The sequence below is a fragment of the Anoplopoma fimbria genome, chromosome 8 (assembly GCF_027596085.1).
Source record: "Anoplopoma fimbria isolate UVic2021 breed Golden Eagle Sablefish chromosome 8, Afim_UVic_2022, whole genome shotgun sequence".
In the NCBI taxonomy this organism is placed as follows: Eukaryota; Metazoa; Chordata; class Actinopteri; order Perciformes; family Anoplopomatidae; genus Anoplopoma; species Anoplopoma fimbria.
Window position 1 is genome coordinate 12,198,160 of NC_072456.1, and position 14,281 is coordinate 12,212,440.

The 14,281-nt window shown below is 43.2% G+C and overlaps 1 protein-coding gene across 1 annotated transcript; it reads right to left on the reverse strand.

The window, feature by feature from the left end:
* Positions 1-1,264: 1,264 nt before the first annotated feature.
* Positions 1,265-14,272, reverse strand: ivns1abpa (influenza virus NS1A binding protein a). Its single transcript, XM_054603129.1, has 15 exons — positions 14,068-14,272; positions 9,138-9,421; positions 8,806-8,939; positions 8,031-8,200; positions 7,847-7,922; positions 7,542-7,715; positions 5,962-6,087; positions 4,286-4,396; positions 3,570-3,711; positions 3,119-3,343; positions 2,815-2,936; positions 2,396-2,522; positions 2,120-2,251; positions 1,709-1,882; positions 1,265-1,559 (listed from the first exon to the last, which is right to left on the reverse strand). The coding sequence occupies exons 3-15, from the start codon at positions 8,914-8,916 to the stop codon at positions 1,297-1,299; spliced, it is 1,953 nt and encodes a 650-aa protein (XP_054459104.1). The 5' UTR covers positions 8,917-8,939; positions 9,138-9,421; positions 14,068-14,272; the 3' UTR covers positions 1,265-1,296.
* Between the last annotated feature and the right edge of the window lie 9 nt (positions 14,273-14,281).

Sequence of the window (14,281 nt, forward strand, 5' to 3'; positions counted from 1 at the left end):
AATTACTCCACAGAACACGAGGTGACAAGGGGGCAGTAAAAGCTAAATTTAGGTTCAGCAAATCAGCTGTTGGAAATTTAGTCAAGGCTTGAAGCACCAGCTGCTGATCTAGACCTTAAAAATGCTGAACCCTATAAAACAATCACAACCAGACATGTCTTCAATATTAACTTCTAGGGCCTTCTTGGTTAAAAAAAAAAAAACATAAAAACAATCAGTCCTGGCAAGAGATCCAAACCTTGATATTAAAAGTGAAAAACATAATGGCCAAGCTGCTTTTCCCCCATCATCCCTTAATGACATTTAAAAAGTAGGCATGAGACAAATGTTGATTTAAATGATTTATTAGTTAAGAAATGTTACAAATGTGAATTTCTTGTTCTAACATTCCTTCCAGATGAATCTGCCAATGCCTGACACTTTAAACACACACACAAAAAAAAAAAAAAAGGATCTTCAATAAATTGCATCTCTACATACATCAATTAGTTCAATCACAATAACAAAAGTTTGGTTAGCAGAAGCATGGTTGTGCATGTGTGGTGTGTGCACAAAAACTATACTAAAACTGGCACTGGTTAGATTCATTGACTCTAAGCTGTCTGCTACTACTTTTATCGGTAAATCAGCAGTGTATAAAAAATATAAAAAAGGCCATCATTTAAGATTCAAAAAGCAATCCAGCTTTAAAATGACACAAAAAGCCATGAGGTGTTTATCAACTTGCACTCTGAGTAAGGCTTCGAAACCACTGACCTTTAAATATGTGAGCAAAATTACATTTCCCCAACAGAAATATTCTTGAATAAAACTTTTTAACTTTGAAAAGTCAATTGTCACCACTTCATACTGCCACGTTGACCAAAATCTGTTAGCTCAACTGAAAACCCTCAAAGTGACGGTTCAACTCTAAGAGAAAAGAAAAGCACTAAATGTGTATTAAATGTTGGCATATGACAAAAAATGAGGAAGAAACAAAAAATATATACAGCACAAAAAAAAACATTGTATGCAATATGCAAAGGCGTCATGTTGCTTTGGGCAACAACCCCCCCCCCCCCCCAACCCTCCTCCCCACCCACCACATATAAGCCAGTCTTCACTGAAGACCCCTCATCCCAACAACCCACCCCCACCCACACATATCCGCTCATACACACACACAGAACATCACGAAACACGATTACATCACTAAGCCTGTTAGTTTGGAAAAAGGTGAAACACTGTGAAACTCCCCAACCCCCCCTCCCTCCCTCCCTCCCTCCTCCTCCTCCCAACTCCCTGTCTCCCCCATCTTCAGTCGGAGAGGGGAGACGGGGCCTTGGTGCAGTCGTTCCACTCGTCCGTCTCGGGGCTGTACACCTCCATCGTGTTGAGGAACTCGTTTCCGTCGAAGCCGCCCACAGCGTAGATGGTTTCTCCCAGCATGGCCACACCCGCGTTGCTGCGGGAAGAGGTCATGCTACCCAGCATCCTCCACTCGTTGCGGGCGGGGTCATACACCTCCACACAGCGGAGCGCGTGGGAGCCATCGAAGCCGCCAACAACAAAAAGTTTGCCTTGACAGAGCGACAGAAATTAGTATCGGCACAGTGTCAAAAACTGAAACACTGACTCTGCACAACATGATGATTTTGTACAATGTCACAGTAATGAAGCTGCCAGCTGATTACGCTGCTCACAGCCCTGTTTGTGGTCGTGGGCTTACCTGCATGGACAGCAACGGCGGCTCCCCTGCGAGCCACGTTCATGGGGGCAATCAGGGTCCAGGTGTTGTTCTCAGGGTTGTAGCGTTCCACAGTGTTTAGGCAGTTCCAGGACTCCGCCCCTCCGATCACGTACATGAAGCCATCCAATTCACACACTGCTGCCTGGTGCCTCCCTGAAAACAAATGTACTTGATGAATACCACGTTCCAATTTCATTCTTAAACATAGATTTACTCACAGCTGCAATAATGTAATTTTCCAGAGGGAATAATTAAAACTTCGTATGAAAGACAAACATTTGTAATCATGCTGAATAAAGATTTGATCAGCTCTATGGTCGAGGTTAGACCACGTTATATACGTGTCAAATGGAAGGTTCCGAGTGTATGCGAGACTTTGTGGACACGTACTGATGTTAAGAGAGGCACAGTTGGACCAGGTTTTGATCACAGGGTCGAAAGCATCACAGTTCTTCAGGCCCTTCTGCCCGCAGGGGTCCGACCCTCCCACAACGTAGAGTTTGTTGTTCAATGAGCAGACACCTATAGACAGAGAGGACAGGAATGAGCCAACAAGGCGAAGTAGCCTGAAGTCAGTAACAGAGAGGCTACTTTATTGAAGTGTTTCCCTGGAAAAGATCTTTAAATTCAATAATCACTTTACGAATCCTTGCAGGAGAGACTCACCTGCATTGCAGCGGTTTGTCCTCAGCTCTGGCACCTGAGCCCATTCATCAGCATGTGGATTGTATGTCTCCCCGCAGCTCAGCTCGTCAGAATGTCCATTCGACCCTCCGATCACGTACAGCTGACCCTGTGAGGCGCAAAGGAACTCAGTCATTAGATAACAATATGTAAACATGGCACTTAAAAACGCTCAATTCAATTTTTGTTTCCTTATATGCTTGGAAGTACAAGGACATGGAGTTAACAAAACTTTGAAACCCCAACTATTTGGACAGGGTGTAAGGAAGCAAGGAAGTATTTGCACAAGACAATTGAAACTTGTTTAAACATCGGATAAGTGCACTCCTAGAATAATATGTAAAATGTAAATTCATTGTAGAGTCAATAAATCTGAGATTATGATGAATAGTAAACTGTACCATGAGCACAGCCATCTGAAATCGAGCCCTTGGAGTCCGCATGGGAGCGATGAAGGTCCAGCGGTCCTCTTTGGGGTCGTAACACTCCACAGTCCTCAGACACTCTTCTCTGTTGTAACCTCCTGCAGGGACATCAAGATGCATCAAGGTTACAGTTGAGCTCTGTGGTCGGACTTTTTCCCCTAAACCTCATTTTGATATATGCATAATCACGATTTCTACGCTAAAAGAGAAACATGCATATTCCCATGTATCCCAGCCTCCAATACCGTACTCCAACCTTCCAGCCATGTTAAGTGCTAACCTGCTGCGATGAGTCTTCCGTTCAGGGCTGCGGTGCCCAGGCCAGAGCGAGCGTAATGCATGGGTGAGAGCGGCTGCTCCTCCAGCTCCTCGGGTTGGGCCTCGAAGCTGAGGCTCTTCATCAGGCAGGGGGTGGCAGAGGGAGAGGTCTGGGGGCTGCTGCGACCGTGCAGGAAGATCACACACAACACACCGTCCAGCACAGCCAGACACAGGTAGGTGTTGTCTAGAGGCAAGATTGGAAATAAAAAATATAAAAAAAAGTCTTCAGATTTAGCTCAGAATTCAGATGCTATGTCCTTTCATGTTACACCCGGGTTTTGAAGCCAGCAGACTTCTGACTCTAATGTCACATTGTTCAACATCTATGGGTCTTGTGCATAGAATATGTTTTAATGAAAAATATCTTGACAATTCACACGTAGTTCATGCACACACACACACACACTCACTTGTGGTCTTCTCAGAGGCGATGTACTTCCACTCTCTCCTGCCGGGCTGTTTTGGGGCATTTGCTGCTTGGTTGGAGGGCGACAGGCTTCCTGAGGAGCTGCAGCTCATCTGTCTCTGGGTGCTCTCCCGTACGGGTTTCTTCTGCAAGAGCACAGCGCAGCTACAGAAGCCAAGCTTGCACCACGGGCCCACCAGTGGCCACAACACCAGGTAATCATACCCCGAACTACGCTTTGATCCAACGGTTCTAATTTTAGACGTTTGTTGGGTACGTATTGAAATCTCACGCATCTGAAGCCAACAACTCCACACTGCAAACAACAGTCTCAGACCACACTACAATCAGAGCTAACAGCACACAGTTCAGTGACAACTCAAAATAGCGGGCAAAAAGCTGGGACAGCCATTACTGCCCACTCCCAATTTGTTGGGATTAGCTTAAAAGATAAAAGTGTTGTTTTAATATATGCTCAACAGCAAAGCAAGGCAGTCATCATAGCTCATTTCTTGCTAATCTACTGACATTAGTCTTTACATTGTTGCTTAACTGTGGTATCAAATGAGCCACATCTAATTCTTACCCGGCACAGGCTGTATGGTATTTTTATGCATGGCCAGGCACAAGCTGTACAATTTTTAAAAAAAGCTACAAACTGCCAAGCAAAATGTAGTAGAGACTTCATTACAGTGAAGCCAGGCACAAGCTGTTGAGTACCTGCACAAACTGAAGGTGGTCCTCCTCGCCACCAAACACCTCACTGTGCCCATCAATCACCAGCCCTCCATCCACCAGCTTATGGTCAGGAGAGTAGTACAGCGTTTGCACCTGAAAGACAAACAGGAACAACACCCATGTGGCTGTCTCCATGGCAACACACTCAGAACCCCAGCATTAAAAGGGGGGGAGGAGGGAGGAGGGAGGAGGAGGAGGAAGGGGGAGGGTGCTGTGAAGAGGAAGAGGGGGAGGGGACGAAGGTCTGGATCTTCAGTCGCTTGGATGGAAAGCTTCCTTTAAAAAGACACACGCTGCTGCTGCCACTGCACAGAGTGGGTTAAGTGTTGGAGCTCAAGAAGGTGTCGGACAGAGGCTTTTCCTTAGTTTGCATCTAAAAAAAGAGGGAGCTGGTGAAGAATGAAAGACTGCATCTGGAAAGATCTTCAGTGAAGAATGAAGAAAAAGGGGAGGGGGCTGCACGCGGCCATCTTTCCACCTCTGCTGTTTGGAAACCGGTCCTCTAGCTGAACAAGTCGGTCATTGTGATGGCAGCCACAACGGGCGGTCAAATCCAGATGACTATTGATAGTGTAGCATCTATTACGCCAATTTGAAACATTACCCATTTATAGAAAATAAACGCAAGAAATAAGAGCAAACCATATATGTTCTGTTGATGCCAGACAAAATTATAGAATTAGAATATGTGTTGAAGTCACTCAGTTGCCCATCTGAAGGGCAATTTTTTGAAATTGAGAAAAAAAATAAAAAAATAAATAAAAGCAAAAGGCTATAATAATTGAAGTGAAAGTGAAATACAATATTCGTGCTGAGCATATCACTATGCTCATGTGCAATGCTGCTTTCTGTCCAATGCCATATTTGAGTGGTTCTTGAATATGTTGCTAGGTAAGTAGGCCTGTATGACGTATATTATTATGTGAAATATAGGGGCATTCAATTAGATGTTTTTAATGCTTAAGGTTTGTGAGGAATGTATTCTGGTAAATGCAGAAATGGGATGCATCTGTATATATGTGGCATGGACAGATGGGAGCACAGTGTTGCTTGGCTGCAAAGAGAGGCTGCTGAGAGGCAGTAGTGCTCCTCTCCTCCCTCTTTTTTCTCTCTGACTCATTACCCTGGTGGCTCAGTCCTGGCTCTTCAGTCTGGTCTCCTGCTGCTGCTAATAAACCTACAGGAGAGATAAATCAACGGGGAGGATTGTCTGTTAGTGCTGGAGCAACAAATACGAACCTGTTCAGATAGTAAAGTGGCAGTGAGACAGCAGAATCAAGGGTCACACCTTTGAGAACCTGTGTTTTTGTGTTTCAGAGGAGAAGAGCACTAGAATACTCAAATGGGGTTGAACGTAAACCAACCACATACCCAAAAGAGAACAGTGTAAACAAAAAGACATGAGCAGACCGCAGCTCTTTTTGGCTCACCTCTAACTTGTTGTACGGTTCAGGGGTACAGAGATTCTGACTGCAAAAACCTCAACAAATCAGAGGAAAAAAAGAACAATCCTGACATAGCAGCATGACAATGGCATGCCATTTCTACTTCAGCCCCCTTGATGACTTCTTAACGTCAAAAACAGGAGTCAGAGGGAGGGGAAGGGTCAGGGTAGGAAAGAAGAAAAGTCAATTCAGACTGCACGCCCTGGTACTGACCTCCTCCATCAGTCGCTCCAGTTGGTCTCCATTCTCCCAGAGGCTGCGCTGCACCCAGTTGAGCACCTTCGAGTAGAGCTTTCCATTGCTGGGCAGGCTCAGGTTGTCTTCTAGCATTACTTCTAACTGTAAACACACATAGGGGATGAAACAGTTGTTAGATGTACACATGGTAGGAATACAATGAACTGAAGAAATGTGTACCATCACCCTTGTTGTTTACTGAAAAGCTGATTATAAATTAACCTTAGAATTAGGTATACGCAATTCATTGCCTGTATAAACCTTTAATTTTGCTAGTCTGGTGGCATTCACTTTAGTATCACGTAAAGTTGCTTGGGAACCACCCGCGATATTCATTCAACTGGTGAGCTTGGGTAAAAAAAAAAAGATATGGATTAATCACTGGATGAAATGTACTTTCCCCAATATGTGACTCACGTAGGACAGCAGCAATTAGCTAACGGGCAAAATAACTGCCAGTCATCAATTTTCTAATAATGATCAATAAACGTCAAGTTTCAGGTTCACTTCAGAAGGATTAAACTATAAACAGGCGGCATTCACACCAAATCCGACTTATATAGTTTTCTACGATTTGCTGTAGAGTTTAGCGGCGCTGCTGGAGTGTCACTTTTAATGGCCCATCCACGCGTAACAATTAGCATTTTTTTGATCCCATATGACCGGATAGTCGATTCAGTTCAATCTATTGCAGCAGGCTGCCGCATTTTCTTTTCCTCCGGCAACCACTACCCATTTAAAATGAATGGAAGGGCTGCCGTTTTCAGGGCAGCACCTGATTCGGTGTGAAGGCAGCCTCAAACCATTAGATCTTAATCTCCCAACTGGGGCTTTAAACAAACCAAATTATTTAACATCATATCTTCAAAACTCTTATTTTGTATGTCTTATAGTCAAAAAGGCCCAAAGTAATGCATTGACGATGACCTAGATCTAGAAGAAAAAGCCAAATGCTTACATTTGAGAAGCTGTAATTAGCCAAAGTTTGGTATTTAACAAATACAGTATTTCACTGTCAAATAAATAGTTGCTGAATAAATCAATTAACCAATCATTTTAGCAATTCTCCCAGAGTATTTGTATTCCAAACCAACAACTTCATTTGATTCATCTGACTGGAACAGCCTCAACCAAAGACTGACCGTATAAACCGCCTACACTTGACCCAACTATTGCATACGTTTTAAAACCCCTGCCCTAAATACGTCCTCAACAGGCTTTAGCAGTAGGTAAATCTATAAGAAGCACACCTTTATACTATAAATATTGTTAATCTCATGTCAAACTCAAGAAAGGTAAAAATACAAAGCCTAATCCAGTATGTGTTATTCAACTCAAGACCACCAACGCTGGTTAGTTTAAGGGGAGGAACCAAGGGGGACTAGAACAGACAACCATCCATCCGTGTTGCCATGTAGCTTCATGATCAGAGAAGGCTCCAACTCTGCCAAGCGATCTATAACTTACTAGGACCACTCAAACTGATAGTACTAGTAGTAGTTTTTTTTTTTTTGTAAATTACTTTTAAATATTATGACATGTTCAAATTTAAGTACCTTGAGACGGGGAAGTTTGAGGAAGTCCTCCTGTTCAGACACTTCCAGTAGATGGTCCTGGATGAAGGCGTCCACCTTGGCCAAAACTCTGGCATCTCCCATAGAGCTGGAAAAGTTACGGAAAGAGATGGCGCTCTGGGAATCCATTTTAGACAGCAGGTAGTCGCCACAAATCTGAGGAGTGAGGGTAATATTTTGAAGTCATTCAAATGTGAAGTTCCTTGTAACCTGTAAAATGACTGCGGAACCAAAATTGTAACATTGGAGAAGTAGATGTAATAAAAAGCAGAAGAGTGAGAACAAACCTGTTTGACTCGCTCCATCTTGAACCTTTTGGCTGCAGAGTAAACTTCCTTAACCCGTTCCTTGTCTGCCTTTAGCCTGTTTTACACAGAAGACAAAAGAGAAGAAGAGGTTTTTAATCATTTAAAAAAATGTTTTTGCTTTGATAAGATAAGAGGAAAGGTCAAAAGCCAAAATGCTACGTACTGGGCAGTATAGGCGTAGTTGAGCAAGATCTCCACAGCCTCCGGGTCCAAGTCCTCAAAGGTGACATGTGAGACTCCATGAGGTTCGATGTCACTATTAAAGATCTCAAACAGGTAGGGACTGCAGCAAGCCAGAACAGCACGGTGAGCCATCAGCTCATGACCACACACCTGGAGAAAAAGAAGACGACAAACAATTATGTCTTTGAGTTTATTAAATCTGCTACCAAACATGATATTCAGAGTTTAAGCGTTAAAGACAACTGGAGAAATAAACCCAATATTGATTGAGAGACTGTTCTGAATAAAAAAGCAACATGATCATTAGTTACAAATCAAAGACATTTGAGTCCCTTGTGCCTCAATGGCTATCTAAATGTTGATTCCTGATCGGCTTCTTTCTCAGAGGTCTACATTATAGAAATGGTGGGAACAGGTTCTCCCATTTGAGATACGAGGGCAACGAAATAATAACAGGAAATAATAAAAATAAATTCTCAAATCTTTTCCTGGTTTCCAAGTGTTGCATGACCATTGGTTTATTGTTGTACGTCATTCTGACAGACAGGGGTGTTAAATTCCGTCATAATCTAAACTATGTATACTCCCACGAATTAATTTAGCCCCACGGGTAGTAGCAACATCTCAAACTGTTTCGTATCAACATGTTTCTCTTGTTATCACTGAAAGTACACCATGGCCTCTTATGCGTTTCACAGAGGGACTCTGTGGCTTCTCTGAAATAGTGTCCGAGTGCATGTTTGGATGAACCGTACCTGCAGTCTAACATCGCAGAACTGACCACTCTTTCTCAGAGCGTTCATTTTGGCCACAGTGGAATCCAGGAAACTCTCATCCTCAAAGATCAAATAACCGTTTGGAATCATCTTGGCGAATTTTGATGGTATGCCTGCAGAGAGAATGTTAAAAACAAAAATGAACGTTTGCCAAGTAAAGCAATAACACCCAGCATGCTTGTCTTCTGCACTCCATCCAACATTGTCATAGTGGGCTTCATTAATTGATAACCGGAGAGGGGATTAGGATAAGGTGCCTGTAATGTGCATTGTGTATTATGATCCGTTTTATGCATTAGTCACGGCCTTACCTAATAAAGAATAATGCAATTCCAGGGAAGCAGCACTGCTGAGAGTAGAACCGAAGGTAGGCGATGGGCAAAGCAGACTGAGATCACAGTGGAACTCAGGACTTCTTCACACGAGGAGGGAAGTTGTTAGAAGAAATGCCAGTTGACTAGACGGGCGTGAGCAGAAGGGAGAGGGGGAGCAGCCGCACGGACAAACTATCAGGCTTGAAGCGACTGTAATCAAGTCCTTGGGATCCCGTTGGCTATAGAGTTGTACTTATTCTGTGTTGGTCATACATTATAACCTAGAAGAAAAGGAGAAAAGGAAAAAGGGACATGAATATTCATTAAGTGGAGAGAGGCCAAATTCTGCTATGAGTCAGTTCCACGTGGTAAATCTAGGCAGCCTTGCACACGGGATGACAGTTGAACACTCACAACACAATCTCCTTTTCACAAGCCATTTTACAAACATGCAGCACAGTAAACAATGTTTACATCTCCCCCACATGCATACAAAATTTAAAAAATCGATTATCCGATTCAGGACATATTGGTCACTTCATCTGATCGCTCTATCCTCATCAAATTCAGAGAGAAAACTGTAATTCAGCATTTTATCCCAATACGCTGTTAACAAAAATGCCTCCATAAATTGGGAGCTAAGCCAGTGCCTTTGATACTCCTCCCTCACAACACCCTCTATTAAGCGCTTTAAATCTCCACACCTGCTGATGCGTCCCACCAGGCCGAGCAAGACCGTTTAATCCGTCTCATGCCTTGAGCTCTGTCTCCACTCTCTCTGAAGCAGCACCCCCCCCACACACACACACACACACACACTCACCTCTATCTAATGTGACAAGCCCCTTTGACTGGCTCCACCCTATAGAAACCCTATAGCACATAACCCTGGCCCACAGGCCCCACCCACCTGCAAGTCACATCCAATAGAGACCGCTCATCCCGTATCCCTCCATCTCAAGATATTCTATTCTGATATTTAAGAGTTTGAATTCCACTAGCTGTAAAGCCACTGGCAGCCCAAACTGAGCTAACAAAAACACAAATCACTTTTACCAATTAGATGTTCACAGCAAAAACTCAACACAACTGACACAACTCCATGCCTAACCAACTCAGCACCATGCCATCTGCAGCCCAAAGTTCAATAACTAAATTACACTGCAGTCCCAACAGTTTTATCACTATACCAAATGGGGAGAGAGGTCAAGACAGACCACAGCAGCTGCCCATAGTCTAAAAATTGTATCGTCACTCCATGTGACAAGGCGTTCCTCAGTAGCCCAGCTTTGTGAGAGTGTTGCATATCCAACTTGCATGCCGTTCAAAAAGTTGTGAATTACTCAACTGCTGCGCATATAATGTTCTCGTGACTCTAGCTGCTGTCAGTGGCACATTCAGAAGCCCCGTGTGAATTATTGTGGAAGATTTTTGTTCAGTGAAATCCTCTAGTTAGTGTGCAGGTTAGTACTCTTCATTGTCGCCATAAAGCCCTGTAACAGATAAAAGCTGGTCTCTATTCCTCAAAGGACCATGCAACTCTGCGAAAATGTCCTTGTCAGGCATATAGCAAAAATACTAAAATATTGACTTCATGAAATAGTGTTCAGCTGAAAAAAAATGAATTCATACAGTGCAATACAGTTATTTTCTGCTGCCCTGAGCTGTGCCCTTACAGTATATTATGACAAATAGATTTGTGTAAGGTGCAAAAAAACTGGTTGAACAAGAAAATCACAACACCAGTTACGTGCAAAACAACGATTTGTATGCCAATAATCTGAAACCACTAGACATCAATCCTTTATTTAAAATCACCCACAAACACAATACATTACATACGTGTACTGTGGCAGATCGCAAAACATTAAAATACTGAAATCCATTGACGTACTAATCAAGATCACACTGTGTTAATTTGATAATGATGAATTTTCTTTATCCTTTTGACAACATTTACACAGCACAAGACAAACAGTCGAGGGGAAAATAAGGACAAAATGCACAAGGTGGGGGAGAATTAAAAAAAGAAGGAACTGTGAAACTAGACTCCATCTTGTGATGGGATCACAACAGCTGCAACACCAAATCGGGACAGGGGCGTAACGTGGGACGGTCAATGGCCCCTTCCCCACACCCAACTTGGTAATGGGCCGTCATCTTAATCTCAACTACACACAGTTTTGTGACGGCAACTTGCACAGTTGTGACACTATCACGTTTACGAAATCTGTCCTAAGACAGACAGGCATGTAAACATCTGGCAAAGTATTCAAACTCGCTTCTGTAGTAGTTCCAACTACAGATGGTGCCGATACTGTTACTGTCAAGTCACTGAACATTTCTACCGGCCACTTCATTTTAAAATGGCACGCTGTCACGGCTGATAATTAATTGCTTTGCTCTGAAGAAGAACATTGCAATATTTAACATTCACCATCAGATGAGTTGTAGTTGAAAGTAATCCTTCTAGAAAGATGCTACTCATAAGCCGTGAGATTTTTAAACACATATGGGACATAAGTACAGCGTGTGCTGCACTACTGTGTGAAAGGCGAATGTGTAAAACTACCAAGTTAAGACTGCTGGAAAGCGTGCCAGACATTTCTATGGGTAAATGCTCAAGCATGATAGCCAATGCTAGAATACAGTCTTTTGTATTGCACTGAACAGCGTGAAAAGCTATAATTCAGCCTGTGTGTGGATGGAGGGAACACTGACCCAGTTTTGAGTTGTTATGCAATATCTGGCAGAAGGCTTCTTGTGAAGGCTCAAAAGCTCAATTCCTCCACATGTTTGGGTCCAACAAGCTCGCCTGTTGCTTTGTGCCCTTTGCATGTCTCCACCTAACACTTAACCCAACGCTCTGCCAGGCAGGCCGCACCTTCAGGTCTCTGAATGATTATTTAATACAGAGTTGCCGCATTAATCACAGCTGTGATTAAATAAAAATCTTCTGCGGACTGATAATCAATCTCTTGCCATTGCCAGCGTTACCCCGATAACCAGGAAGTGGCTACATGAAAACTGCTATGTTAAGCATAAACACGCTGTCTATATATTAAATTGTTGCCGTCTAGAGAAAATGTTAATCTTTTGGTCACGTATGTGGACACAAGATCATTGTACAAAAACTAGAGTGAGGAGATCAGGTCAGTGTCCACGCATTTGGGAATGTATGTATAGAAAAAAAAAAAAAAAGGCAGATTTGGTGGGCTGTAAATGTGGATATTTGGGCATACACTAGCAAACCAGGCATCAACGGGAGAGAGAACAAAAGGCACAAAAGAGAACAAGTGAGTTTGTTCACAACTTTGTCACAAAGGTTAGCCCTAAATGTTGTTTTTTTCTTTTCTTTCATTTAACCATCAGATTAGTCATTCACATAAGTGCAGGCCTGACACTGAACAATCAATGCTTGTTAGACACCCCTCCAGTGGAGAAGAGAGGCATTGCTGGATATTACCCAGTTCAACTGTATGGAAATTTACTGCTTAAATTTAACACATCCTGAAAAGGGAATCCATTAAAGGTATGACAATGAAGACGAAGGTCGAGTTAACACTGTATTGGTTGTGTGTCCATAAAATGCATAAACTGATGAAGCACAATTGAGAAACTATATTAACTTAAATGCAACAACATGATTGTGAAGACAGTGAAATTGAAGATGTCTTATTTATTTATTTTTTTAATCAAAAAACACCCACATTCAACTCATTTCGATACCACTAAAGGAAGTAAAAAGGAGAATATCTGAGCATGACCACTCAGACAGAAATCATGTTTTATTAAATCACCTATTGGATAAGCCTTAAAGAGCACACTAAAAGGATTTTTCACCCTTTTTTTTTTTATATAAAATCACTAATCCACAGCATGTCATTTGTAAATCATCTTCGTTGTTGCCAGATTCAGGACAGATTAAAAAGCACAGTAGGTCAAATACTACCATGAACACTGAAGCACTTTAGGAAATCTGAAACGTTGGACAATTTCCTTTTTAACCAGACAATCGATACAATACAGCCAATAATGCTCAACGTCGGCGCATCAATACCATGTCAAGACAGGTCACAGCCCAGAAAAGGTCTGTCACTAAATGCATGGTGCGTAAAGGACAGGATGTACCCATGCTACCTTACCCACCCAGCCACCCAAGCCTTACAACTGGCAACCCCACTATCTGCTGCAAAGCAATGTCATTCACAGGCCTCTGGTGGAGTAACGTACCAGGCCCCATGTCTGGCAATATACACCCCCCACCCAACCCAAAAAAAAAAATGCATATAGCAGAGTCTGTGCACACATCCCGCCACCAGAAACTGGGTCAGAAAACAAGAAACCCCACCCCCACATCCACCTCTCCACCCCTCCACAATCGGATTAACTCAAAAGGCAGAGATATGCTTAAACTTGACCACACTAGTCCCTCCGTCCCCCCCAAGTTGGAGCCGAGCAGCGCTGACTGGAGATGGAGGTCGGGCACGCGCGGAAGCTAGTGCGCGTTGGCCTGCTACGTTATAGAGACAACCTGCGGCCAGATGGGACGCCATGAGACAGCCATGAGACAGCCATGAGGGGTGCATTTTGTTGAATTATTGGCCAATTTATCCCGCCGTTTTCTCTCGACTCGAGACGTCTTTAACACGGTCTCGTCATGCGGCCGCAGCAGCTGAAACAACGTTACCCGCGTCATCACATGTAGTCCGCGCCAGTCACGTTACAATAGGTGTTTCTAGCATTTTCCACCCAGTCTAAAAAAAAAAAGACAGCGCAAAATAACCATCTAGCAACAGCGTAGTGTTTCTTCTTAAACTCCCGTCAGCTGTAACCAATGACATGTTTAATTAGTCTAATTTGCCAAAGACGTCAAACAGCAGCATTTCCTCTTTGATTGTTGGTAAAGAGCGAGAAAACGTCTTACCTGAGGCGTTTGACAGCAAACGATGTTAGACATATTTAATGCAAATTCAGAGTTGGTTGGTTCGGGTTAAAGCAAAGACGCAACGCGACTACAGGCTCGGCTCGGCTCGGCTCGGCAGATGTCTGATTCCTCTTTGTAGGAGAAGCACGTCCTCTCTCTGTCTGCTCTGGACTCGCTCTGACAGAATGGCAGGGTCGGCGACGAGGAAAGCGCG

Bases quoted from the DNA above. Each gene is read 5' to 3' on its own strand.
- ivns1abpa (XM_054603129.1), bottom strand. From the start codon at position 8,916: ATGATTCCAAACGGTTATTTGATCTTTGAGGATGAGAGTTTCCTGGAT. The intron at 7,923-8,030 runs GTACGTAGCATT...TGTGTAAAACAG, and splicing joins AACTACGCCTATACTGCCCA to GCTAAAGGCAGACAAGGAAC. The intron at 3,712-4,285 runs GTACTCAACAGC...GTGCTCTTGCAG, and splicing joins ACCACCTTCAGTTTGTGCAG to AAGAAACCCGTACGGGAGAG.